Raw genomic sequence first — 25,290 nt, forward strand, 5'->3', positions numbered from 1 at the left:
GTTCATTGGAGATAAGAGTCTCATGGACTTTCCTGCCTGGGCTGGCTTTGAACCATGATCCTCAGATCTCAGCCTCCTGAGTAGCTAGGATGACAGGCGGGAGCCACCGGCACTGGTTGGTGGCAGCCTGGTTTTTCTCCCTCCTTCGTTCCTTAAAAACCCCCTGAGAGGCAGAGGCTGGGAAGCCACAGCACAGGACGGGTCATCGCCAAGCCTGACTTTCTGGAACAGTTGGCGCTTGAATAGTTTCTGAACTGACAGCCGTGCGTCCTCTGATCAGATATACTTCCTCACTGTACGCCACACGGCTTTGTTTTTGGTGTTCACGTGCCATTTCGTACGAAGTGTTCTCCAGGCTCAGAGAGGGCTGTGGGTCATCTCCCGGCCACGGGCTCCTGCTCACTGCCCGGCCTTCCCCCTCTGTTCCTGGGATGTCTTTACTTGCTCTTCAGGATTAGTTTTCAAGCTCTGAATGGCCCTTGAGATCACCTGGAGGTTCTGGGATTTGAACTCAAGGCTCTGTCCTTGAAAGGTAGGCCCTCTACCTCTCAGCCATTCAGTCATTCTTCACTCTGGTTGCTTCAGAGACAGGATTTCACTTCTTGCCCAAGCTCCCGTCCAGACAGCCGTCCGCCTGTTTTAGACTTGGTGTCTTAACTGGGCAGATAGAAGCGAGCTTGCACGAGTAGCGTTTCAGAGGCTTTTCTGCCAGGGCCTGGCCTCGAGACACAATCCTCCATAGTCTCAGCCTCCCAGGAAGCGCGGATGACAGGCCTCTGTGCTCAGCTATAGGATAGGAAGGGCCGCCATGAACATTGCTGCCCAGGCCGGCCTCCAGTCCTGATTCTCCCATTCTCAGCCTCCAGAATATCTAGAATCACAGTGCGAAACACAGACACCCGGCCCTTCTGGGCTGCGTTGTCTAGAAAAGGAGATCTAGAGAGAGGGCAAAGGCGGCTTTCTTCAAAGCCGGAGGTGTGCACCTGGGTTTCTGCTGAGCCTCTGGACGGCGTCTCCGGAGGCAGAATTCTCTGTTGGGTGTTTCCGTGTCTTTGGTCGTGCGGCTTCTGTCCTTCATCTGTATTTAAACGTAGCAACCGGAATCCCGATACAACAAACCGCAAAGACGCTTCATGCTCTTCTGTCTACGTTCACAGTAAGCAGTGTGCGCTCCACAGCAGCTCACGGCTGAGCAGCTGTGAACCCAGACCTTGCAAGAGTGCAGAAAACTCAAATAAACATAAAGGAGGTCGTATAAAAAATAAACAGCAATTAACCCCTAGCTTCTAGTCTTTTTTTTTTTTTTTTGGAAGTCAAACGCGATTTATATTTAGCTTGCCTCACAACCTATTAAGCGGTTTGTTTGTTTGTTTGTTTTTTACAAGTCATGGGGCTTGAACTCCGGGCCTGGGCGCTGTCCCTCAGCTCTTCAGCTCAAGGCGAGCGCTCTACCACTTGAGCCACAGCGCCACTTCTGGTTTTCTGAGTGGTTCATTGGAGATAAAGAGTCTCAGGGACTTTCCTGCCCGGGCTGGCTTTGAACCACAGTCCTTAGATCTCAGCCTGCTGAATAGCTGGGCTGACCAGCAGGAGCCACCGGCTCCGGGCTTCTTGCTGGCTTTAGTTACTAATAATATAAAAGCGTGAGCAGCAACACAGAGTTGATCGTGTTGCTGTTTCCTAGTTGGGGGGGGGGGGAGCTGAGGCTCGGGGGGATTCTGGGTCTTGGGTCTAGATCTTTCTATCAGCAGCACAGGCCTCACGGGCTCCCTTTCCTGTCCGCGTGTTTTAAGGGCTCATCTCTGAAAAGGTTGACATGGCACCTTTACTACGTCTGTTCCTATATTTTTATAAAAAAAAAAGTTTGAAAGGTTGACGAGCTGGTTGGGCAGATACTATTTTGTAGTTGGGAAGGAATGAGCTCCTTGTTTGAAGATTTCCGGTGTGGTGGGGAGCGGGGTCTGTGTGGCAGAGCGGGCCTCGAACTTGCAGAGAAAGCTTGGAGCGACTCCACAAAGGCCTTCTGATCAGCCCCCCCCCCCCGCCCCATCTGTCCATCCGTCTGTCTGCATAGGTATTTTGCTTCCATGAATCTGGGACAATGTGAAATGAACTTCTCTCCCCCCCCCCCCCCCCCCCGGTGTATTTCAGGGCTCTGATTGCGTCTCATTTGGAGCCAACCTTTGCCAGGAACGTCTTCCCCTGCCTGGACGAGCCGGCTCTGAAGGCCACCTTCAACATCACCATCATCCACCACCCCAGCTACGTGGCCCTGTCCAACATGCCCCCGCTGGGTGAGTCGCTTCCTCCCGCAGCTCTGCCGGCGCGAGCTCTGGCGTGGCTGGGGCGGCCGGCTCCCCCGGGCGGCGTGATCGTGGGTGCCCTGGCTCACAGCCGGGCAGAGCAGGACCTGCCTATGTGCTGGAATCCGGCAAACAGGGCCCTTGCTTGGTACACAGGCGGCCGCCCAACCAGGTTCTACCTCACTATTATTGGTGTGGGGGTCTTGGTTTGAATCTGATGTGTGATGTGTTTTATTTGGCTCTTGAGTTTTTCCTCTTCCTCCCTCCGTCCCTCCCTCCCTCCCTCCCTCCTTTCCTTCCTTCCTTCCTTCCTTCCTTTTTTTTTGTCGGTCGTGGGGCTTGAACTCTGGGCCTGGGCGCTGACCCTCAGCTCTTTAGCTCAAGACAAGCGCTCTACCACTTGAGCCACAGCGCCACGTCCAGTTTTCTTTTTTTTTTTGGTCGGTCCTGGGGCTTGAACTCTGGGTCTGGGCGCTGTCCCTCAGCTCTTCAGCTCAAGGCGAGCGCTCTACCACTTGAGCCACAGCGCCACTTCCGGTTTTCTGGTGGTTTATTGGAGATAGGAGTCTCATGGTCTCTCCTGCCCGGGCTGGCTTTGAACCACGATCCTCAGATCTCAGCCTCCTGAGTAGCTAGGATGACAGGCGTGAGCCACCAGCGCCTGGCCACGTCCAGTTTTCTGAGTGGTTTGTTAGAGATCAGAGTCCCTCTGGCTTTCCTGCCCGGGCTGGCTGTGAACCGTGATCCTCAGATCTCAGCCTCCTGAGTAGCTGGGATGACAGGCGGGAGCCACCAGCGCCCAGCGACTTGATTGATTCTTGTCACTAGTTTTCGGTGGTTGTATGAAGGGGTGTCAACGCCACAGGTCAGGTAGTGCGTGCGCGTGCACAGTGTCTTGCGCAGTGTCAGCCCTTGCGTCCTCGTCCCTGACCTGTCCCCAGCCCAGCCCCACCCGCAAGTTCAGTGGCTCCGTGTTTCCATCTCTCCACACGGGACGTGAAGACTGCACCCGCGCCACTCCACGAGACGCAGAGGCTTCGTCTCTTAAAAAAAAACAAACAAACAAATCTAGGTTTTTCTTTCCTGGCTGTGTCCATTGTCAATGTGTAAAAACCTGTGACGATTTTATACAAGAATACAACGTGTCCTCCGGGCGTCGGTGGCTCAGGCCTGGAATCTCAGCCACTCAGGAGGCTGAGATCTGAGGATCGCGGTTCAAAGCCAGCCTGGTCAGGAAAGACCGTGAGACTCTGATCTCCAACAAACCACCAGAAAACAGGAAGTGGCGCTGTGGCTCAAGTGGTAGAGCGCTCGCCTTGAGCTGAAGAGCCGAGGGACAGCGCCCAGGCCCTGCATTCAAACCACAGGACTGGCACAAAAATCACACAAGGGCTGCCAAGTTGTGGTCAAATCTGGGCGGGGAGCATGCAGGCCCACTCCCGGAAGCACTAGAGAAGATTCTGGACTGCATCATAGTGATACATATTTATAAGTTACAGTGTGTACTGATCAAATCAGGGTAGGTGGTGCTACTGTTGCCTTTATTATTACTCCACGTTTACATCCTGGAGAGAGAGAGAGACAGAGACAGATAGAAAGGGACAGAGACACAGACACACTGGGGCTTGATCGACTCCTTCGTGTAGTTGGATGGTTCCTGGTAAGGAGGGAACTCCGTCCCACTGGATTATAGGACATGCCGGGAACCCACCCAGCCAAGGGCCTCCGAGTTGGAAATGGCCTCCGTCAGCAGTCGCCCAGACTGAAGCTGGTTTCCCCTAGGTCAGTCGGAGATGGTAGACCAGGACGGAAGCCGGTGGACGGTCACCACGTTCCACACCACGCCCCCGATGCCCACGTACTTGGTGGCATTTGTGGTGTGTGACTTTGACCGCGTCAGCAGGACGGAGCGGGGGAAAGAGGTGCGTGAGGGTGCGGGGTGGAGGGGTTGGCCGAACGAGACGTAATCGGAGGGCATGGTGCTGCACATCTGTAATCCCGGCTCTCCTCTGTGCTCTGCACTCAGCTGTTTCTGAAGCTAACTGCGTTCACATTTTCCTTTCCTTACCTCTCACTTCTGCTCCACGGGTTTCTAGTTTTATGCAGGTTCTGAAGAACATGCTGGAGCGTCTATTAAGAATGGCTTAATGCCGGGCGCAGGGGGCTCACGCCTGTCATCCTAGCTACTCAGGAGGCTGAGATCTGAGGATCGAGGTTCAAGGCTAGCCTGGGCAGGAAACTCTGTGAGCCTCTGATCTCCAATGAGCTACCAGAAAACCAGAAGTGGCGCTGTGGCTCAAGTGGTAGAGCGCTCGCCTTGAGCTGAAGAGCTGAGGGACAGCGCCCAGGCCCAGAGTTCAAGACCCATGACTGACTAAAAAAAAAGAGAGAATGGCTTGGATGCTATTGGTGTAGAATATAAAATGTGTCCAATTCGGGTGGTGCTCGTGCGACCGGCAAGCCTCCTGCTTGAGCCACAAATCAGAAAAAATGGCGAGAGTTCCTTGGAATTCGAGGAATGAATCTTAACTTTTAGAAAGGAAGTTGGGATTATGTTTTGTTTATTTTTATTGTGGACATTGAACCCAGAACCTCATACTTGCCTAGGCAAGCGTTCATGGGACTCGAACTCTGGGCCTGGGCGCTGTCCCTCAGCTCTTCAGCTCAAGGCGAGTGCTCGACCACTTGAGCCACGGCGCCACGAGCGGTTTTCGGGTGGTTTATTGGAGATCAGAGTTAGCACAGACGAACGGCAGGAAGGGTTTTTGTGGTGGGGTTTGAACGCGTACATAAAGAACTCACAGGAGAGTCTCCCCTTCCCCCGCGTTCCTCTTCCTTCGCCTTCCCCTCTCTCCCTCTTTTTTACTTACTTTGTGATGGTTTGGGGTGCGTTTGGTTGTGCCGCTCACTGGTGAGCGAATTGCCTTGTGGGATGTTTCTCACATGCTCAGTTCCGCTGGTGACCGGCCAGGGCTATGCTGTAGAGCAGCGTGGGGGGTGGACGGGGGTGGATGGGGGTGGACGGGGGTCAGCATTGCCCCCGATCATTATCCATGGCTGCCTCCCCGCCTCCCCCGTAGATCAGCGTGTGGGCCCGCGCGGACGCCATTGCCCGCGGCCACGCCGACTTTGCCCTGAACATCACGGGCCCCATCTTCTCGTTTCTGGAGGATTTATTTAACATCAGCTATCCTCTTCCAAAGACAGGTAAGGCGCAGGGGACCCCGGGGTGAGCCCGCATAACGACGTCAAGCTACCAGCTCCAGTTTGGGGGCTCCAGACTCGGCAGCTTTGGCCCCTGCCCTGTGTGGTGCCCTGTGCCCAGTGGGCTGACCCCGGCCCCCCCCCAAGGCTCAGGCTGCTCCTGGGCGCCCCGGGGCCTCCCTGCCTCTCCCGCACCCCCCCACAGGGCCCTGGGCATTTCCCTCTGTAGGATCAGTTTCCTCCACCCCTAAATATTCTTTTTGTCATTGTTGTTGGTGGTTGTGGGGCTTGAACTCTGGGCCTGGGCGCTGTCCCTCAGCTCTTCAGCTCAAGGTGGGTGCTCTACCACTTGAGCCACAGCACCACTTCTAGTTTTCTGGTGGTTCGTGGGAGATAAGAGTCTCACGGTCTTTCCTGCCCGGGCTGGCCTTGAACTACAATCCTCAGATCTCAGCCTCCTGAGCAGCTGGGATAACAGGTGTGAGCCACCAGCACCCAGCTTCTATAATGAATTCTTGCCTGCATTCTCTCCCTGTGACCGTGTCCAGGAGAGAAAGCACCATCAGGGTCCTGGTGCTGAGTTCCGGGGCTCAAGCTCAGGGCCTCTGACTCGGCCTCACTCCATCCTTTCCGGCTTTCGGGGTCTCCCAGCTTGCTGGTTTGGAGGTGGTCTCACTAACTTTATTCCCCAGGCTGGCCTGGGACCCTGACTCTGACACTCTGCCTGCCCAGGAGCTGGGATTACAGCCGGGCCTCACCACGCCGGCTCCCCACCCTGAGAGTGGTCTCCTGTGGCTTTAATTTTCTGCTCCTTTAGATACTCCGTGTCTTTTGACGTCTGTTTGTCATTTGTAGCTTCTTGAGCGCGGTGTGTGTGTTCAGATCTTCTGCCCGTTTTGTGTGGCGGTGGTTGAGTTTTAAGGGTTCTCTGTCTGTCTGGGTGGAGGCCCTTCATCAGACAGACTCACAGGATCCTGGCTATTGGGCACCTGCTTGTAATTCAGCACTTGAGGGGTGGAGACAGGAGTTCAAAGCCAGCCTGGGCCTTGAACTCCTTTGATTGATATAGAGTCAAAACCATTTATTTCCTGATCTCTGTCTTTGGTATTTACTTTTTATTTAAAAAAAAAAAGACTTCTTAGGTTATAAATACTCACTTGCTTCTTCCAAACTTTTATGACTTCATTTTTGAGATGATTGATAGCTAGGATCTCAGCCCTGGGAGGAAAACAAAGCAAAACAACGCGAAACGCTGGTCTCATCAATTCCCCTGCGTCAATCCACTTAGATCTCGTGGCTCTGCCCGTCTTCGACGCGCGGGCCATGGAGAACTGGGGGCTGCTGATGTTTGATGAGGCCCTGCTGCTGCTGCCACCCAGCCAGGATCTGGCGGAAAAAAAGACGCTCATCTCCTACATCGTGTCCCACGAGGTCGGACACCAGGCACGTGGTAAAACGTCCCTCCTTGTTTTCTCCAGCTGCTGTACTCCAAATAGCAGATAACAAAGCACTACCGGGTATGTGTGTGTGTGTGAGAGAGAGAGAGAGAGAGAGAGAGAGAGAGAGAGAATCACTCTCAAAACAAGGGCGACAGGGAAGGCCTCTGGGTAGTGGGTCCAGTTAGATTTGAACTACCAGCGGTGGATCATAAGGATGAGAACCAGTCTAGTCCAGGCTGAGGACTTACCTGTGAAGACTCAGTTCCTCTTTAAGGAAGGTAAGCCGCAGGGGGCCAGGCGGGGTGGTGCACGCCTGTCCTCAGCAACTCAGGAGGTGAAGATAGGTGGATCACATTCCAAGGGCAAAAGCACAAGACCCCATCTAAAAAGTAAACGAAAGCGCACAGAACTGGGGAAAGGGCCCACGTGGGAGATTGCTTGCCTGGCAATCCTGAAGTCTGCAGGTCCTCTCCCGCCAGAGACAGTGTGGAGGGGGAAGAGAGGAAAGGGGAAGAAAGGAGGAGGGAGGGCGGAGAAGGAGGGAGAGAAGAAGAGAGGGGAGGATGAAGGAGAAAAAGAAGGAAAAAAGGAATATTCAGAAAGGTCGCTGAGCCAGGCACCGGTGGCTCACGCCTGTCATCCTAGCTACTCAGGAGGCTGAGATCTGAGGATCGCGGTTCAAAGCCAGCCCAGGCTGGAAACTCTGTGAGACTCTTATCTCCAATTAACCACTAGAAAACTGGAAGTGGTGCCGAGGCTCAAGAGGTAGAGCACTCACCTTGAGCTGAAGAGCTGAGGGACAGCGCTCAGGCCACGAGTTCAAGCCCCACCACCCACCAGAAAAAAAAAAAAAAGGTCGCAGATGGATTAATTTCAGCCTTCAATTAATTTTATTTTGGAGAGCGAGGAAATGGATTCAGGCATGGTGAACTGGGGGGAACCGATATTAATCCTCAGGACAGCGCAGACAGATTAGTGTCCTAGACCAAGGGACTCTCAGAAGTTGCTCCGGGCTTCTGGGACAGTCAGACTGGGCTGCGGGGCTTCCCGAGCTGCTGGGTGCGAATGACTCTCAGAGCCACGGGCAGATTTTCTCATGGCAGCTGAGGTGGTTTTGGCATTCGGGCAGCTTTGCTGCTATCGGAAGAATTTCTGGGTAGCTTCTGGCGTGTGGGTTTGTTGATGTTGGAGAAATCTTGTGTTTTTCTTAACTAATTCTGCTCAGAGCCCACTCCTCTTGGCCCACGAGCTCCAGTAGGACATAATTGCAGCTGGACCGAGTTGCAGATTTCTTGGGGACATGTGCGTGGGGCAGGGCCCAGATCGTAGCCTTGAAACACACATTTGCAAGGGGTGAGCTGAGCGAGGCAGCCGTGGGCCTCACTGGACACGGCGTGGACAATGAACCATACAACTTGTGCTGGGGACAGGAGGGGAAAACTGGGAGACAGAGAGGGAGGGGGAAGAAAAGAAATGGACTCATCACCCGACTTACCTGCGACCCCTCTGCACATCCCCTTTACAATAACAACAAAAATTCAATAAAAATAACCAGTGCAATTAAAACACCCATACGTTTGCTTACACCAAAGGTTAAAAGTTAATAGCTAGGGGGCTGAGAAGTTGGCCCAGTGGTAGAGCGCTCGCCTTGCATGCCTGAGGCCCTGGGTTCGATTCCTCAGCACCACATAAGCAAAAAGAAAAAAGCCGGAAGTGGCGCTGTGGCTCAAGTGGTAGAGTGCTAGCGTTGAGCTGAAGAGCTGAGGGACAGCGCCCAGGCCTAGAGTTCAGGCCCCACAACTGGACCCCCCCCAAAAAAAAGGTAATAGCTAGTAAGTGAGCATTCAGGCCTTCTGTATATTGAAATATATATATATGTATATAATATTTATTTATTTTGTTGGTCGTGGGGCTTGAATTCAGGGCCTGGGCGCTGTCCTTAAGCTCTCTAGCTCAAAGTAAGCGCTCTACCACAGCTCCACTTCCGGTTTTCTGGTGGTCCATTAGAGATAAGTCTCACAGCCTTTCCTTCTTGGGCTGGATTTGAACCACAATCTGCAGATCTCAGCCTCCTGAGTAGCTAGGATGACAGGCGTGAGCCACCGGCACCTGGCTAAATATATTCTTTTTGTTGTTGTTTTTTTTGTTGGTTGTGGGGCTTGAACTCTGGGCCTGGTGCTGTCCCTCAGCTCTTCAACTCCAACCGAGCATTCTACTGTTTGAGCCACAGCGCCACTTCAGGTTTTCTGGTGGTTCATTGGAGATAAAAGTCTCACAGAGTTTCCAGCCTGGGCTGGCTTTGAACCACGATCCTCAGATCTCAGCCTCCTGAGTAGCTAGGATGACAGGCGTGAGCCACTGGCGCCCGGCTAAATATATTCTTTAACTGTAAGAAATACTACTCTACGTGATCTTACATTTAAACATCACAGTTGTTTTTTTTTTAAACACAAATTGCATCCAGTCATGAGAGGTAAAAATCATTATTTCAGAGAGATGCATGTTAGATGTTTCGTTATGTTTAAATAAGAACTTGCATTCTTGTACAGTCTTGTTTTCGTGTTTTATTATCAATGGTAAAGTTTAATTACCAGTCAGGTGCTGATGGTTCACACATGTCATCCTAGCCATTCAGGAGGCTGAGATCTGAGGATCACAGTTTGAAGACAGCCCGGGCAGGAAAATCCGTGAAACTCTTATTTCCAATGAATCACCAGAAAGTGGAAGTGGCGCTGTGGCTCAAGTGGTAGAGCGCTCGCCTTGAGCTGAAGAGCTGAGGGACAGTGCCCAGACCCAGAGTTCAAGACCCATGACTGATTTTAAAAAAATGTTTGATTGCCTTCTATTTGTTTAGCATGCATTACGGTAAATACGACTTAAATTTAAGAAAATTCTTCTTCTTTTTATCTTCCATCTCTAAAAGTGGTTTGGAAATTTGGTCACCATGAAATGGTGGAATGACCTTTGGCTTAATGAGGGCTTTGCGTCGTACTTGGAGTTCGGGGTCACGAGCCACTTCAACCCCACGCTCCTCAAGGTGAGTGCGCCCCAACGTGTGTGCTGAAAGTGGTGCGAGCACTAGAGACCATTCATGGTGTCGTATTTATTTATTTGTCGGTGGTGGGTCTTGAACTCGGGGCCTGGGTGCTGTCCCTCAGCTCTTCAGCTCATGGCGAGTGCTCTACCACTTGAGCCACAGCGCCACTTCTGGTTTTCTGAGTGGTTTATTAGAGATAAGAGTCTCATGGACTTTCCTGCCTGGGCTGGCTTTGAACCATGATCCTCAGATCTCAGCCTCCTGAGTAGTTCGGATGACAGGCGTGAGCCACCAGTGCCTAGCTAGTCTATCATTTCTTTATCTGTCATCTAACTAGCTATCACCTTTCTATCCATTTACCTATTTACCTATCTATTGTATGCAAAGGAGAAGTTGGCTATGACTTCTCAATGGTTCTGTCTTTCCTCTTTGATATGAGTTTGGGAAATGATTTCTGGACCTTTGAACTTTGCGTTTCCACCACACCTGGCGGGCTGATGAGGCTCCATCTTTCCCTCGACAGAATGAGCTCTTTTTTTCCAACCTTTTGTATGGGGTCCTGAGAGAAGACCACGCCCTGGAGTCCAGGGCCGTGTTGGTGAAGGGAGAGAATTTCACGGGAACCAATGAGATCGTCGGCCTGTTTGATTTATTCACATACTACAAGGTAAGAGCAGAAAGACATTCCCTGGGCAGGACTTTGCATCTTGTGCATTCTGCAGAGTAGAGACTTCTATGAAATTTTCAGCTGCTGGTATGAATGCCCTTGATTTTATTTTACCAAATAAATGGGTTTCAGAAAATGGGCTCTAACCTAGTAACTGTCACCTGAGCCCTATCTTAGATGTTAGGTTCCATCTACCTTTTGCTTTTTGGTCAGTCATGGGGCTTAAACCCCGGGGCCTGGGCACTATCCCTGGGCTTTTTTTTTGCTCCAGGCTAGCACTCTACCACTTTGAGCCACAGTGCCACTTCTTGTTTTCTGGTGGTTTACTGGAGGTAAGAGTCTTACAGACTTTACTGCCCTGGGCTGGCTTTGAACCGCCATCCTCCGATCTCAGCCTCCTGAGTAGCTAGGATGACAGGCGTGAGCCACCGGTGCCTGGCCCACCATCTCCCATTTTTGAACAAACTCACTCAGCTTGCTGTGCTAAAGGCAAATCCATTTGGTTCGATAGGAATCTGTTATTACTTGTAGCTATTTCCACTTAATAATCCTTGTGAAGAAGGGTGAGCAAGTGTAGTCATTATTTTCAACATACATTATGTTAAAAAAAAAAAAAAAAGAGGGGCTGGGAAGGTGGCTCAGTGGTAGAGCGCTTGCCTTGCATGCATGAGGCCCTGGGTTTGATTCCTCAGCACCACATAAGCAAAAAGAAAAAAGCCAGAAGTGGCGCTGTGGCTCAAGCGGTACAGTGCTAGCCTTGAGCTGAAGAGCTGAGGGACAGCGCCCAGGCCCAGAGCTCAGGCCCCACGACCGGACCAAAAAAAGAGCTATGTAACTTGAGGGTAAGAACAGAAGGGGGAAGGGGAAAGAAAGCAGGAAGTGCGGCGGAGGCTCCCGGCTGACTGGTGGAATTGTAACCCCTTTGTACACCTACTTAATAATAACAACCATAAAACGCGAAAAACAACCTGTGTTTCCCGAACTATTTATACAGAGGACATTTGCTCATCTTTTTCCAATTGATAGCGTATTCGGTGGATAATTCAAGTATCTCTTTAGAGCGTAAATGTGGTCAGAACCCAGAACCTTGCAGATCACCGGGGAGTGGTTTTGGCATGTAGTTATTGAATTTTGTTCAAATAATGAACGGGTTCTTATGTCCTAGGGAGCGTCTCTGGTCCGGATGCTCTCCTGTTTCCTAAATGAGCAGTTATTTATCGGCTCCCTGAGGGTAAGTTTACAAGACATTACTCTGTGGCAGTCAACATAAGTTGCTTCGGTATGCTTTTTTGTTGTTGTTTTTTTTTAAACATCATCTTCTTTGTTTCCACAGTCGTATTTGGAGGCGTTTTCTTACTCGAATGCTGAGCAAGATGATCTGTGGAGCCATTTTCAGATGGTGATTATCATACTTTGGGACATTTTTTTTTGGGGGGGGTCCGGTCGTGGGGCCTGAACTCTGGGCCTGGGCGCTGTCCCTCAGCTCTTCAGCTCAAGGCGAGCGCTCTACCACTTGAGCCACAGCACTACTTCTGGCTTTTTCTGCTCACGTGGTGCTGAGGAATCGAACCCAGGGCCTCATGCATGCGAGGCGAGCGCTCTACCACTGACCCGCCTTCCCAGCCCGGGACATTTTTTTTTTTTGGATGAGTTTTTCATCTGGCTTGTAGGAAGGCCGTGGTGGATGTCAGAGTTCTACAGGAAACCCGGGTTTCCGGATTTGTCGTTTTCCCTGCATTGGGGATTATATTGTCTTTCTCGAGCAGCCTGGTACAAATGACACCCATGAATATGGTCAACGTATTCTCAGCGAGTGAGGGAAGGCTTGAGTTCGTATCTACCAGCTGTCTAACTGCCATCCTCAGCAGTATCACTACAGGTGGCTGCTTGGTCCATGATAGGTTTCATGAATAACCTGGAGATGTTCTGCGGGAGGTGGGCGTGGCTTACCTGCAAAAGCTGTTGTAAACCAGGCATTTCAGATCCTGTCCTGCCATGAATCCCTCTGGGATGCTCAAGAGAAACCCCGTAGAGAGCAACGGCAGGGAACCGGTCCAGGGGCGGATCCCACACTGGGCTGCTGCCTGCCCGCGGGAGGGGAATGATCTCTTCTTAGGATCTTGCTGCTTCTGAGGCTTTGGTGACTTTTCCCGAAACAGGCCATAGATAACCAGACACAGATCGCTTTGCCGGCGACGGTGAAAGCCATCATGGACACGTGGACGCAGCAGAGTGGCTTTCCCGTGGTCACCTTGAACGCCTCCACTGGCGCCGTGACGCAGGAGCCCTTCTACCTGGAGAAGGCTGAGAACCGGACGCTCCTGGCCCACAAGTAGGTGTCTCTGAGCCTGCCTTCAGTCACCCAGTGGGGGAAGGGCGGTGATGTCACTGTGTGCTGGGGGACAGAGCCCTGGGGTCTGGACAACGCCAGCGACTGGCGATCAGGGATCTCAATATTCTTTGCTCTGGGACTTAGAGCGCCCTAGTGCTCTAAATATCCACGCTTCATAGTCTGGGTCCGAGGTAAGCAATATGGCGCCACAGGGATTAGCAGCTCTGTCCTTGAACAATAAATAGCTCAGTGCTTGTGTGCCCCAGTGTGAACATCCTGTGTATACATGTGGCGTGCATGTGTGTGCATGCGTACATTGGTGCGTCTTCAAGGCCATACCCAGGATATTAGAATTAAGGCTTCTGTTTAGATATTTAGTCACGTACTGATTTACTAAACCCCAAACCGAGGTAGGATCTTGTGTAAATTCTCTTAAGGACCCATGGCCTCATCTTAAGTAGGTATAATTTGATTATAGTTATTGATGGTTGGAAACAAAGGTTGATGAGTAGAAGCCAAGCATTTATCTGCCCTTCCTCTTCCCTTCCTTCCCTCCCTCCCCTCCCCTTTCCTGATAACTTCCATCGCTGTGACAGTTTGATCCTCACGCCTCAGAACAAATGAACCATCAGTTGTCAGATGCCTTCGCTGCTGTTTGTCTCCCTGGGAGAGCTGCTTGTGATGCAAATCTTCTGCCGGCTGTGCTTTTGAGATGGGGGAATCTCAGCAGTATGGATGAACACGGCCTAAGTCCTGCATACCCCAAGGAACTTGAGAGCATTGCCTGCTGGTTTTTTTATGACCTCTTTCATCTTACCTATTCTTTCTTTCTTTTCTTCCACGCAGTGGCACGTGGATTGTCCCTATTGGCTGGATGAGGAGCGGAAAGGCACAGTCTTTAGTCTGGCTAGAGAAAGACAGCAGTAAGTCAACAATTCGATTTCCCGCTTCACATGTAACCATTCATGAAGACAGGATGTCAAAATGTCTAGCTATCAAACTCTTTACTTAATTCACAGATTACAATGTATTGTTAAGAAAAGTAAGCCAGGCGCCGGTGGCTCACGCCTGTCATCCTAGCTGCTCAGGAAGCTGAGATCTGAGGATTGTGGTCAAAGTCAGCCCGGGCAGGAAAGTCTGTGAGATTCTTGTTTTCTGTTTTTTTTTTTTGGGGTCTGGTTCTGGGGCCTGAACTCTGGGCCTGGGCGCTGTCCCTCAGCTCTTCAGCTCAAGGCTAGCACTCTACCACTTGAGCCACAGCGCCACTTCCGGCTTTTTTCTTTTTGCTTATGTGGTGCTGAGGAATTGAACTCAGGGCCTCATGCATACAAGGCAAGTACTCTACCACTGAGCCACCTTCCCAGCCCATCTGTGAGATTCTTATTGCCAGTAAACCACTAGAAAACCAGAAGTGGTGCTGGGGCTCAAGTGGTAGAGGGCTCACCTTGAACTGAAGAGCTGAGGGACGGCACCCAGGCCCTGAGTTCAAGACCCATAACTGACCAAAAAAAAAGAAAAGAAAAGAAAAAGAAAAAAACCAGAAAAGTGTTTTGTTCTTGTTGAATATAGAGGTCTTAAGAAAAGTTTTCAATCAAAGGTCATTATATGTTTGTTTATTTATTTCTTTATTTGTCGGCCATGGGGCTTAAACTCTGGGCCTGGGTGCTGTCCCTCAGCTCTTCAGCTCAAGGCACGTGCCCTACCACTTGACCCACAGCGCCACTTCTGGTTTTCTGGTGGTTTATTGCAGATAAGAATCTCATAGACTCTTCCTGCCCTGGCTGGCTTTGAACCGTGATCCTCAGATCTCAGCCTCTTGAGTAGCTAGGATGACAGGCGTGAGCCACCGGTGCCTGGCTGGTTATATGTTTAAAGTAGTACTGTATGGTATGATTTCATAGGTTAGCATTCCAGCAGTTTTATTTTGGGCACCGGTGGCTCACACCTGTCATCTTAGCTACTTAGGCAGCTGAGATCTGAGGATCGAGGTTCAAAGCCAGCCCAGGCAGGAAAGTCTGTGAGACTCTTCTCTCCCATGAACCACCAGAAAACCATAAGTGGCGCTGTGGCTCAAAGTGGTAGAGCACTGCCCTTGAGCCGAAGAGCTGAGGGACAGCGCCGTGACCACCACCAATCACAAAAGAACTGAGAGGTATAAAATGTATTGAAATCCTTAACAGACACAGCATCTCAGACTGCTCTTTCTGCGGTTGTTTTGTAGAAGTGTTCCCTGAAATGCGGCTTTCAGAGTCTGACCATGACTGGGTGATTTTAAATCTGAATGTGACTGGATATTATAGGGTTAATTATGATAAATTAGGTTGGATGAAATTAAGTGAGCAGCTTGAAAGAGATCCTAAGGTAAGGTCACTTGTGATGCTTTTAATTAAGTATTATTATTCATAGTACATGGTCCGCTTTCTTCCCTCCTTCCTACCCTCTCTCCCTCCCTCCATCCCTCCTCCTTTTTTCTCTTCTCTCTTCCCTATTCTTCTCTTTCCCTTCCCTTACCCTTTCCTCCCTCCTCTTTCTCTCTGCAGTATCAGGAATTGAATCCAGGGACTAAACATACACTACTTGAGCATAAGTACCACTCGAGCCGTGTCCCCAGCCCTATGGTTTCGTGGTTTTGTTTTTGCCCAAGATCCTGTCACCTCTGCCTCCGGAGTAGCAGCGGTGGTGACAGGTGTGTGTGGCCTGCAGTCTTTCAGAGAGCGATCTCTGTGGTGTTGGGAGAGTCCCACCGCGCGCCCTCAGCCGTCCTGGAGAATATTGCTTCTTATGTTCAGGAAGAGGTGGTATTTTGGATGGATCTCCTGTAGTTTTTTAGACGTTCTTCTCGCTTTTCCAAATTAATTTGGGCTCTGTCGGTAAGAGCCAGAGTGCACGTTCCTATTCCTCAGCAGTTTTGTGAACTCTGGCAAGCGCTTCAAATGTTCTATTCCGATTCTTTATTCTAAAGTAAAACGGGAATGGGATCCAATTACAATCCTGTGACGATGTGAGGTGGAGTAGTTAAAATAATATACCTAAGGGCTGGGAAGGTGGCTCAGTGGTAGAGCGCTTGCCTTGTATGCATGAGGCCCTGGGTTCGATTCCTCAGCACCACATAAGAAAAAAGCCGGAAGTGGCGCTGTGGCTCAAGTGGTAGAGCGCTAGCCTTGAGCTGAAGAGCTGAGGGATAGCGCCCAGGCCCAGAGTTCAGGCCCCATGACAGACAAAACAACAACAAACAAACAAAAACAAACAATATATAACATATGCCTAAAATTGAACCCACAATAGATATTTAGTATATGCTAGAAAACCACTAGCTTCACTACGACAATTAGATTTCCGCTTTCCTTTGTGGAGAAGAAATGATTCACAAGACATTAATATGTCAATACAAGTAAGAGCTTGGTTTAAAATGTTCATTTATTATTATTTTTTAATTTAAAGACACTATGAAACATGAAGTCTGTAAGCACCAAAATGTTGTCTGGGGGCTGGGAAGGTGGCTCAGTGGTAGAGCTCTTGTCTTGCATGCATGAGGCCCTGGGTTCGATTCCCCAGCACCACATACGCAAAAAGAAAAAAAGCCGGAAGTGGCGCTGTGGCTCAAGTGGTAGAGCGCTCGCCTTGAGCTGAAGAGCTGAGGGACAGCGTCCAGGCCCAGAGTTCAGGCCCCACGACCGGACCCAAAAAATAAAATAAAAAATGTCTGGTTCTAGGAGTAAGAGTTCAGTTCCCACTGGCTGTGTTGGAGCCTTTGGTTGACTCTTTTAAGTACGGTCGCCTATCTTATTTTATTTTTTCCCCCATGCTGTGTTTTGGGAAAACTCCACTGGATGATTAAATTCCAGAGGAGTCAATGATCGGAAACAGATGAGTCTCGGGGAGCGTCCTCTCTCCGTCACTTTGTTTTTCTGCACTTGAGATAATTCCCACAGCAGTGATTTCTACGCAGCCCAGATTCTGGCAAGCTGTTATTGTTGTTGTCTGGAAGAAAAAAAAATAAATCACTAAAAAGATGTCCTCAATTTTTTTCCCCTGTACCTATTTGGGTCTTCATACGCCAGGCCATCCCTGTGATACACAGACTACAGTTGCTGGGCGATGCGTTTTTCTTGTCTAAGTGAGTACCTTTTCTTCTCTCGTGGCTTTGGGTGAACCTCGTGAACTTTATAAAAGACCACGGCCCACGGCTGTGAATCTGGATCTGTAGCCTTCGCAAGCCTTACCTGCTTAGAACAGGGGTCCAGTGGGGGTATTCAGATGGAATTTAAACAGAAAGAATTGGTGGAAATGAACAGATGCTCAGTTGAGAGGTTTTGAAGTTGCCCAAAGCTGACTGATGGGCTGCAGCTCCCATTTTAATGAGATCAAAATGCACAATTGTTGATTTTACCTACAACAGATTTCCCCCCGTATAGGCTTCACTGCTGGGTATAAATGATTGTCTGTCCAAGATTTACGTTTTCAGGCAATAGAGCTCGGCAAGCCGCTGGGCACTGTGGCAAAAGCCCTGTGTGTAGTCCTTGATCCTCGAGAGGGGGTTACCTAGAGGATCATGGTTCGAGGCCAGCCATGTAAAAACCTCCTGAGATTCCATCTCAAGCAATAGCTCAGCATGGTGGTACGCTCCTGTAATCTCAGCTCCACGAGGAAGTACAAAGGGAGGGAGCGTGAGTCTAGACCAATCCGAGCACAAAGAGAGACCCTCAGCTCAGAAATAACCAGCTCCGAAAGGGCCGGCCCACGTCCGGTCCAGGCGGTGGGGCTGCTGCCCGGAAAACCCCCAGCCTGGAGTTTTAGGCCCTATTTCTGCTTCCCAGATACTAAGGAGAATGTATAAGCAGTCAGCCTGAGAGATCTCTTTTCGGTCAGTTGCATTTCCTGAGTACCTGTCGGGTCTTTACTCGGTTTCCCCTCCCGTCACCGGCAGGAAATTCCGATGCGCGTTTGCTGAAACACCTAGATCTGTTCCCTCGTGGGTCTGACGTCATTTCCCACCCCCCAGAGCGTCGTTCAGACCAGTCACAGCGGTGGCATGTTCTTTCTTTCTTTCCTGGGGACCCCTTGTTCTCTCTTGTGATGTCAGTGGCCACTTCTTGACGAGTGTGTCCGCCGCTACCGGGAAGGAATATGGAAAGGGTGCGATCCACACAGTGGACGAAGGCGCGTCTGAGCGTGTGTGCGCTTCTCAATCAAACAGAAACAACTATGTGGAGATTGAGACCGCGCTCGACCTAACCAAGTACCTTGCAGAAGAAGATGAGATCATCGTGTGGAACGAAGTCTTGGTAAACTTGGACACCAGACACCTTGTTTCTGATGCCAACAACTACGACTCATACCTGTTACTGAAGGTAATCGTGCGTGTCTGGTATTCTCCAGTAAATCCCTCTCCCGCTCACCTTCCCCCAGCGGGCGTCTTCATGAAAAGACTTTCCCAAAGCAGTGGCCTATTCATTTCATTTCATTTTTGTTTTCTTTTTGTCAGTGGTAGGGCTTGAACTCAGGGCCTGGGCACTGTCTCTGACCTTTTCTGCTCAAGGCGAGCGCTCTACCACTGTGAGCCACAACTTCACTTCTGGCTTTCTGGTGGTTCATTGGAGATACGAGTCTCATGGCCTTTCCTGCCCAAGCTGACTTTGAACCATGATCCTCAGATCTCAGCCTCCTGAGTAGCTAGGATGACAGGCGTGAGCCACCAGCGGCCGGCCTCATTTTCTTAGATATTTTTAGAAGAAAACAGTTTAGGTATAGACCTGGTCTAGAAGATGAGTATGAAATAAATCTGGAAGGGTTGTTTGTCCATTGTAGGGATTGAACTCAGGACCTGGGCGCTGTCCCTGAGTTCTTTGAGCCATAATGCCACTTCTGGTTTGTACGTGGTTCATTGGAGATAAGAGTTTCAAGGAGACATTTCTGCCCAGGCTGGCTTTGAACCACAATACTCAGCTTTCAGCCTCCTGAGTAGCTGGGATGATAGATGTGAGCCATTGGCTCCTGGTTTGGGTTCTATGTTTTTGGTAAAGTGACACTGTATCCTAAGAATAACATAGGCTATTATTTTTTCCTCATAGGATAGTATTTATTTGAAAATGTTTTCTATTAGAAATGTACACCCGTATATGTATTTATGACTATATATACACACTTACTTGCTTATATGAACATCTATAATCAGTATACAGGTGCATAGGGATGTATGGAGTTAGGACAGAGTTTCAAGGTAGAGAGGTTTTATATTTTTACATGTTCTTCCTCTGTTTGGCCTTGGCGTTGGTTTTAAGGGAGAAGCAGCTGCTGCGGACCCTGGCTGGGTGGCCTGTGCAGTCCGCAGTACAGTAGATCGTTTGATCGCCACAACACAGCCCCCTTGACATTCCCGTGGCCAGGCCTTACGTAGAAGGGAATGGAGCCTAGAAACATTAAAGCCAGTTTTATACCACAGGATCACAGAAGTGCCCGCTGTGTCTCTACGGAGTCATAACTAACAATGTTTCCTCCCTTGTGGTTTCCAGAAGTATCTGCTGAAGAGACTCCACCCCATCTGGGAGGTATACTCGGCGATCATCCGGGAGGACCCCGCGGCCTTGGAAGATGACTTTCTGGCTCTGTAGGTATTTCCAGGCAGCGATCACCCATCGGATGCCTGCGGTTAGCGCCCGGCCCTCCGTGTGTGAACCACGGTCTAGATAAGCATTACTCGGTCCAGAGCGTTTGTGAGGCTTTGGGGGATTCTAGTTTCAACTACCTGGATCCTTCGATGACACAAGGATGTGGGTCTTAATTTGCCTTCTATGTGTGTGTGTGCGTACACATACACAGCTCTGTATGTTCACACAGCGGGTTACTGGCTAGAATCGCCCTATGCCTTCACATTGGAGGTGGCTGGCCTGTGGTTGGGATGCTCGTGAAGGCTGGGGGGGGGGCAGACCTGTGTCAGCCGCTTGCCCGTGGGCATGTCCCCACTGGGGTCAGTCTGTCCTGATGGTGTGGGAAGAATGAAAGGCACGGGGCAGGGGATGGGGCGGGGGAGACGTGGAATGTCGTGGGCCCCAGCTGGAAGGTGGGGAGGCCCAGGTGGGGTGGGTGGGCGGGTCGCTGTGTCCTGTGGATGAACGGGGGCCGGGCTGCGTGCCGTGGGGAGGTTCGGGTTGTTTTGTGTAGCGCCCTGGGGCCTGGTCGGTCAGTCAGTCAGTGGGTGGGTGGGTGGGTCAGTCTTCTCTTGAGTAACCTTGGGGAGAGTCTGCATCTCCTCAGAACTCTGTCTTGTTGCAGGCACTTGTGGGGGCCAGGGTGGGGGGAGAGAGAGAGAAAGAGAGAAGAGAGGAGGGAGAGAGGAGAGGGAGAGAGAGATGGGGGGAGAGAGAATGAGAGAGCACAAATGTCCAGAGCTGTCCAGAGGAGGGCGCGCGCACGTGCTGGACACTCCCGCTGGTGGTCAGGAGGTTGAGCGTGGACGGTGTGTTTGGAGGAGATGAGGGGGGTAGTGATGCATTTCTAACTTTCCAAAGGGGGAAAAAAAAAGCGAGTCTTTGGAACTATCTTAGCGCCCCGAGGCTGTCGGCAAATGCTTCTCTGCACCCTAAGTGTGGTTGTCATCACGAAAGCCATCTGTTTTAACAAAATAAAACACCCCAGACCCCGTCCGGCCCTCGTCCTTTTGTGAGACAAGGCTTCGGGAAAGCCGGGGAAATGAAGGTGGGGCGAGGGAACGCGAGGCTGCCCGTCTCTGTGTTCCTTCAAGCCTGTCGCTGGAAAAGCTGTTCAGAACCGCGTGCTGGCTGGGCCTGGAAGACTGCCTGCAGCTTTCCAGAGAATTCTTCCGCAAGTGGATGAGCCACGGAGACAATGGGTAAGAGTCGCGCCCGGAACCGAAGCCATTTCCCCGGTTACATCCTCTTCACACGCCACACCTCCACTATGAGAACAAGCCTTGTGTTTTTACTCTCTCTCTCCATCAGATTCTGTATTCTCTTCCCTCCTTTCCACTCCATCTCCTTCCCTCCCTTTTCAAAAACTATTTACACAATATTTTATTCATGATTAGCACACATCAGTGATACACGCGGCTTTCCCTGTGATAATCCGATAGGAGCACGTACAGCATTCGAACAAGTTTTATTCTCCAAAAGCGCTCTGTTTTATTCCCATGACTGCTGTTTCTTCCCGCCTTCTTTTATCTCCCACCTCCTCTCCCTCTCTTTCCTTCTCCCTTCCCTTCTTCCCCCTTCTTCCCCCCCTGCCTCCTCCTCCTCTCGCTCTAATTACTTTGCAAATAACCTTTCTAAAAAAGCACTGATTGCCAGGCGCGGTGGCTCACGCCTGTCATCCTAGCTACTCAGGAGGCTGAGATCTGAGGATCGCGGTTCAAAGCCAGCCTGGGCAGGAAAGACCGTGAGACTCCTATCTCCAATAAACCACTAGAAAACCAGAAGTGGTGCTGTAGCTCAAGTGGTAGAGCGCTCGCCTTGAGCTGAAGAGCTGAGGTACAGTGCCCAGGCCCAGAGTTCAAGACCCATGACCGACAAAAAAAAAAAAAAAAGCACTGATTGTCGAAGTCAGGTCTCTGCGCAGTCACAGAAGATTGGATTCACACAGAGCATTCACCCACGATTGGCCATTGCTGGCTGCTACATCCTCTCAGTAAATAATCAGTGTAGTCGCTAGGGTTGGTTTGTGTCTTCACAGGTGGTTCTTTTTCATTATTTAATTAATGTTATATCTGTGAACATGTATCAGGGCCTAGCGCCTCCCCTCCCCCCTCCTCCGCTCCTTTTCTACTCCTCTTCCCTCCCCTCTGTCTGTCTATCTCTGTCCCTGTCTGTCTGGGTCTCTCTGCCTGTCTCTGTCTCCGTGTCTCCCTGTCTCTCTGTGTCTGTCTGTCTCTGTCTCTGTGTCTGTCCGTCTGTCTGTCTCTTCTCCGAGTTTCCGTGTTGAGCTGACTGTCCCTCCTCTCAGTACCGACGCTGACCGCAGTCCCCGCGGCTCCGTCTCGGGCTGTCTGCATGTCATCTCACGCCTGAGGACTCGCGTGCTCTGGCTAGACTCATGCGTGGAAGCGCGCGCTCACGCGGGGCACGGTGCCTTTCAGGATCCCGCGTCTGATCAGGGATGCGGTGCTGTGCTACGGCGTTGCCCGGGGAGGCGACAAAGAGTGGGACTTCCTGTTCCGAGTCTACGAGAACACCACGAGCGAGGACGACAGGCTTCCTCTGGCCTACGCCCTGAGCTGCAGCAGGGACCCCTGGACGCTGAACAGGTGAAGGCCCAGCCTCGCCCCGGAGTGCGGCCACAGCCTCCTCAGCAGGAGACAGACAGAGCTCAGGGTGCCTGCCTGAGCCGCGCGCGGGCGCGTTTGCTTCCTGTACGCCCGCAGATTCATGGAGCACGCCATCACCGGATCCCCCGCCCAGACCAACGACACAGACTTCACGGCCACGGACACAAACATCCTAGAAATCGTAGCGGGCTCGGAGGTCGGCCTGTACGTCGCAAAAGACTTCCTCCTCAGTCACCGACAAGCCGTGGTTGAGAGGTAAGCGGGGCGCGGAGACCCCCTCTTCCCCTCAGGCATCTTCTCCCCTACGCGCTGGGAGGGGTTCTGGCCTCTTGGTTTAAGCTTTCAGCGTGAAGGTCTGATAGGAGATCACCCTGACCACCTCCTCCCTCAGCCCCGCTTTGCCTTAAAGTCAGAGCCCTGCTTGCTTGTTTGTCAATAGCATCTGTTCATTCATTTCACAGAGCAAATAATCGTATCATTCGGGGGAAAAGAAAACCAAAGAGTTCATTACGACCCTGGTCCGCAAGTTGCTAATGTCTCTGATTTTTGTCAGGTTTCCCTTATGTATCTGGATTCTGCGGTTTTGACTTTGTAAAATTTCTTACCTTGTCGAGCGCCGGTGGCTCACGCCTGACACCCTAGCTCCTCAGGAGGCTGAGATCTGAGGATCGGGGTTCAAATCCAGCCTGGGCAGGAAAGTCTGTGAGACTTTTCTCTCCCGTGAACCACCGCAAAGCTGGAATTGGTGCTGTGGCTCAAGTGGTAGAGCGCTTGCCTTGAACAAAATGCTCAGGAACAGTGCTGAGGCCCTGAGTTCGAGTCTGGACTGGCACATACACACACACACACACACACACACACACACACACACACACACACGAATATTCTTATCGTTAAAAAGTGATATCTGCTAGACATCATTGTATTACCATCCACTTTCAATGATGTATTAACATGCATAGCAATATACATTAGTATGTATAGATCAGATATGGTCTTAATAGATGATCTTTCTAGAATATGACAACCATACATTCTTTTTTTTTTTTTTTGAGTCCAGTCGTGGGGCCTGAACTCTGGGCCTGGGCGCTGTCCCTCAGCTCTTCAGCTCAAGGCTAGCGCTCTACTACTTGAGCCACAGCGCCACTTCTGGCTTTTTTTTGCTTATGTGGTGCTGAGGAATTGAACCCAGGGCCTCAAGCATGCAAGGCAAGCGCTCTACTACTGAGCCACCTTCCCAGCCCACAACCATACATCCTTAGCAGCCCGTAATTAATATCTCCGACAAGTGCTCATAGTCCTAGATACACAGTCATCTGTCCTGAAAGACCAAACACCTGAAAAGTTAGCAGGAACTTTTGATAAATTAGTTTCTTCCTCTGAGCCAGGCCTGGAGACACAGCCCTGTAGTGCAGCACTGGGCAGGAAGATTGCGAGTTCTAGGCCAGCCTGGACTACATAGCGAGATCCTGCCTCACACATGGAAAGTTCTGTATTCCTTTGGGAACAGAAAGCATACTTAGAATATTAATCATATATATAATGCGTATGATATATTATATATGATTAATATATATATGATATATGATTAATGATTAATATATATACATATATAGTTCTCTTATAGAGCAAGACAGTAATGTCCGTCCGGAAGCATTCACTGAGCACCCACATGTCCCTGAACCAGACACTGGAAAAGTGTAAAGGGAACCATTTACACTCTCCTCTCTGCATTGAAGGTTTCCCATTCTGGTGTAAGAGGGGTACCAGGATTCGAATTCGGGACCTCCACACTTGGTAGGGCGCCCTACCACCTGAGCCACTTCCCCGGCTCCTCTTTGCGTTGGTTACTTTCAGGACAGGGTCTCACGTGACACGTGCACTGTTCCGGATTCCCGTCCTCCATTTGTACGTGGCGTTGGATGTCAGGTGCATGCTCCTGGGCCCAGCCATCACTCCATGGGGAATCTCACCAACTTTTATTCCGGGGAGGGGCCAGGCTGGCTTAGGATCAAAATTCCCACATTTCTCTCCCTTGCCAATAACAAGGACTGCAGGCGGCAGTCACTGGGCACGGCCAACATTTGCGGTTTTCTTTTATGATGGGTGACTGTATCAACACACAGCGAACTCACGTGGTCCTGTCTGTGAGAGCCTGTTTGAGTTCTGTAATCCTGCCAGCGAGCCATCTTCCTGCTTGCGTTCGTGGGTATCTATTCAGAACATTCACGTGCCCAGTTCTCAGTGTCAAGTGTTGGTTTCTTTGAGACAGGCCCTCCCTGAGTAGCTAACGCTGGATAAACTCATTCACGTGGCTCGGGGCGACCTCCAATTCTTGCTTCTCAGCCTTTCCCCGTGCTGGGACCCCTGGTGGCCTTTTCGAAGTGACTCGGTTGTGTCTGTTAAGTATCAAGGGGGTCCAGCCCTGCGTTGTTCTGTCTGCTATAATAATCTCTAACTTTTCTCTCTTTTTGAATGCGTCCCAAAGTCCTTTCTTAGCTTCAGCCCTGAGTCGGACAGGTATGTATCTGCTTTTTTTCCTTGGTAGCAGATCTCAGCTTTTGTCAGGTGATTCTGGCTGTTGAAGGCACTGACCGAGGCCCATAGTACTAATGGACCAAGGGTAATTAATCTCCAGCAGTTTTGGAGATCCACTGTGACCCTCGCTCCCCAAACTCACAAGTCCAACTGTCCAGCACCCGGAAATCAGCGGGTCTAACTGATTTCCTGTTGATTTCAGTGTTTGATACTGGCATACGTACTCACCTGCAAGAGCTTGACATACCAAAACACAACTTTGAGAACAATGTTAAAAATCAGTCTTTAGCTGGTAAAGCTTTTGTGTCCGTAGAATTTTCTATGTGAGAGGATGTTCTGTTACAAGATAAAGCTCACCTAGTTTGTATGTCATTTTGCAAAGATTCAGGAGACACGTGTTAGTAGGGACCACGTGATTCACCTTTTTCTGCTGTATAAAATGTGCTTTATTTTGTTTAAAAAAAAAAATCCTTGCTGGGCGCCGGTGGCTCAC

At 50.6% G+C, this 25,290-nt stretch overlaps 1 protein-coding gene across 1 annotated transcript in view; it reads left to right on the forward strand.

Annotated features, from left to right (window-relative positions):
• Lvrn (laeverin) overlaps window positions 1-25,290 on the forward strand; it is a 38,659-nt gene that overhangs the window by 10,566 nt on the left and 2,803 nt on the right. Inside the window, 18 exon segments of the mRNA XM_013016015.1 lie at window positions 860-956; window positions 2,152-2,294; window positions 4,086-4,225; window positions 5,384-5,510; window positions 6,796-6,950; window positions 9,870-9,983; window positions 10,507-10,650; window positions 11,816-11,881; window positions 11,984-12,049; window positions 12,810-12,982; window positions 13,829-13,905; window positions 15,204-15,343; window positions 17,044-17,099; window positions 18,180-18,333; window positions 19,495-19,589; window positions 20,724-20,831; window positions 22,071-22,238; window positions 22,356-22,514. Coding sequence (XP_012871469.1) covers window positions 860-956; window positions 2,152-2,294; window positions 4,086-4,225; window positions 5,384-5,510; window positions 6,796-6,950; window positions 9,870-9,983; window positions 10,507-10,650; window positions 11,816-11,881; window positions 11,984-12,049; window positions 12,810-12,982; window positions 13,829-13,905; window positions 15,204-15,343; window positions 17,044-17,099; window positions 18,180-18,333; window positions 19,495-19,589; window positions 20,724-20,831; window positions 22,071-22,238; window positions 22,356-22,514 — 2,182 coding nt within the window.

Source organism: Dipodomys ordii, unplaced genomic scaffold (genome assembly GCF_000151885.1).
Source record: "Dipodomys ordii isolate 6190 unplaced genomic scaffold, Dord_2.0 Scaffold29, whole genome shotgun sequence".
Lineage (NCBI taxonomy): Eukaryota > Metazoa > Chordata > Mammalia > Rodentia > Heteromyidae > Dipodomys > Dipodomys ordii.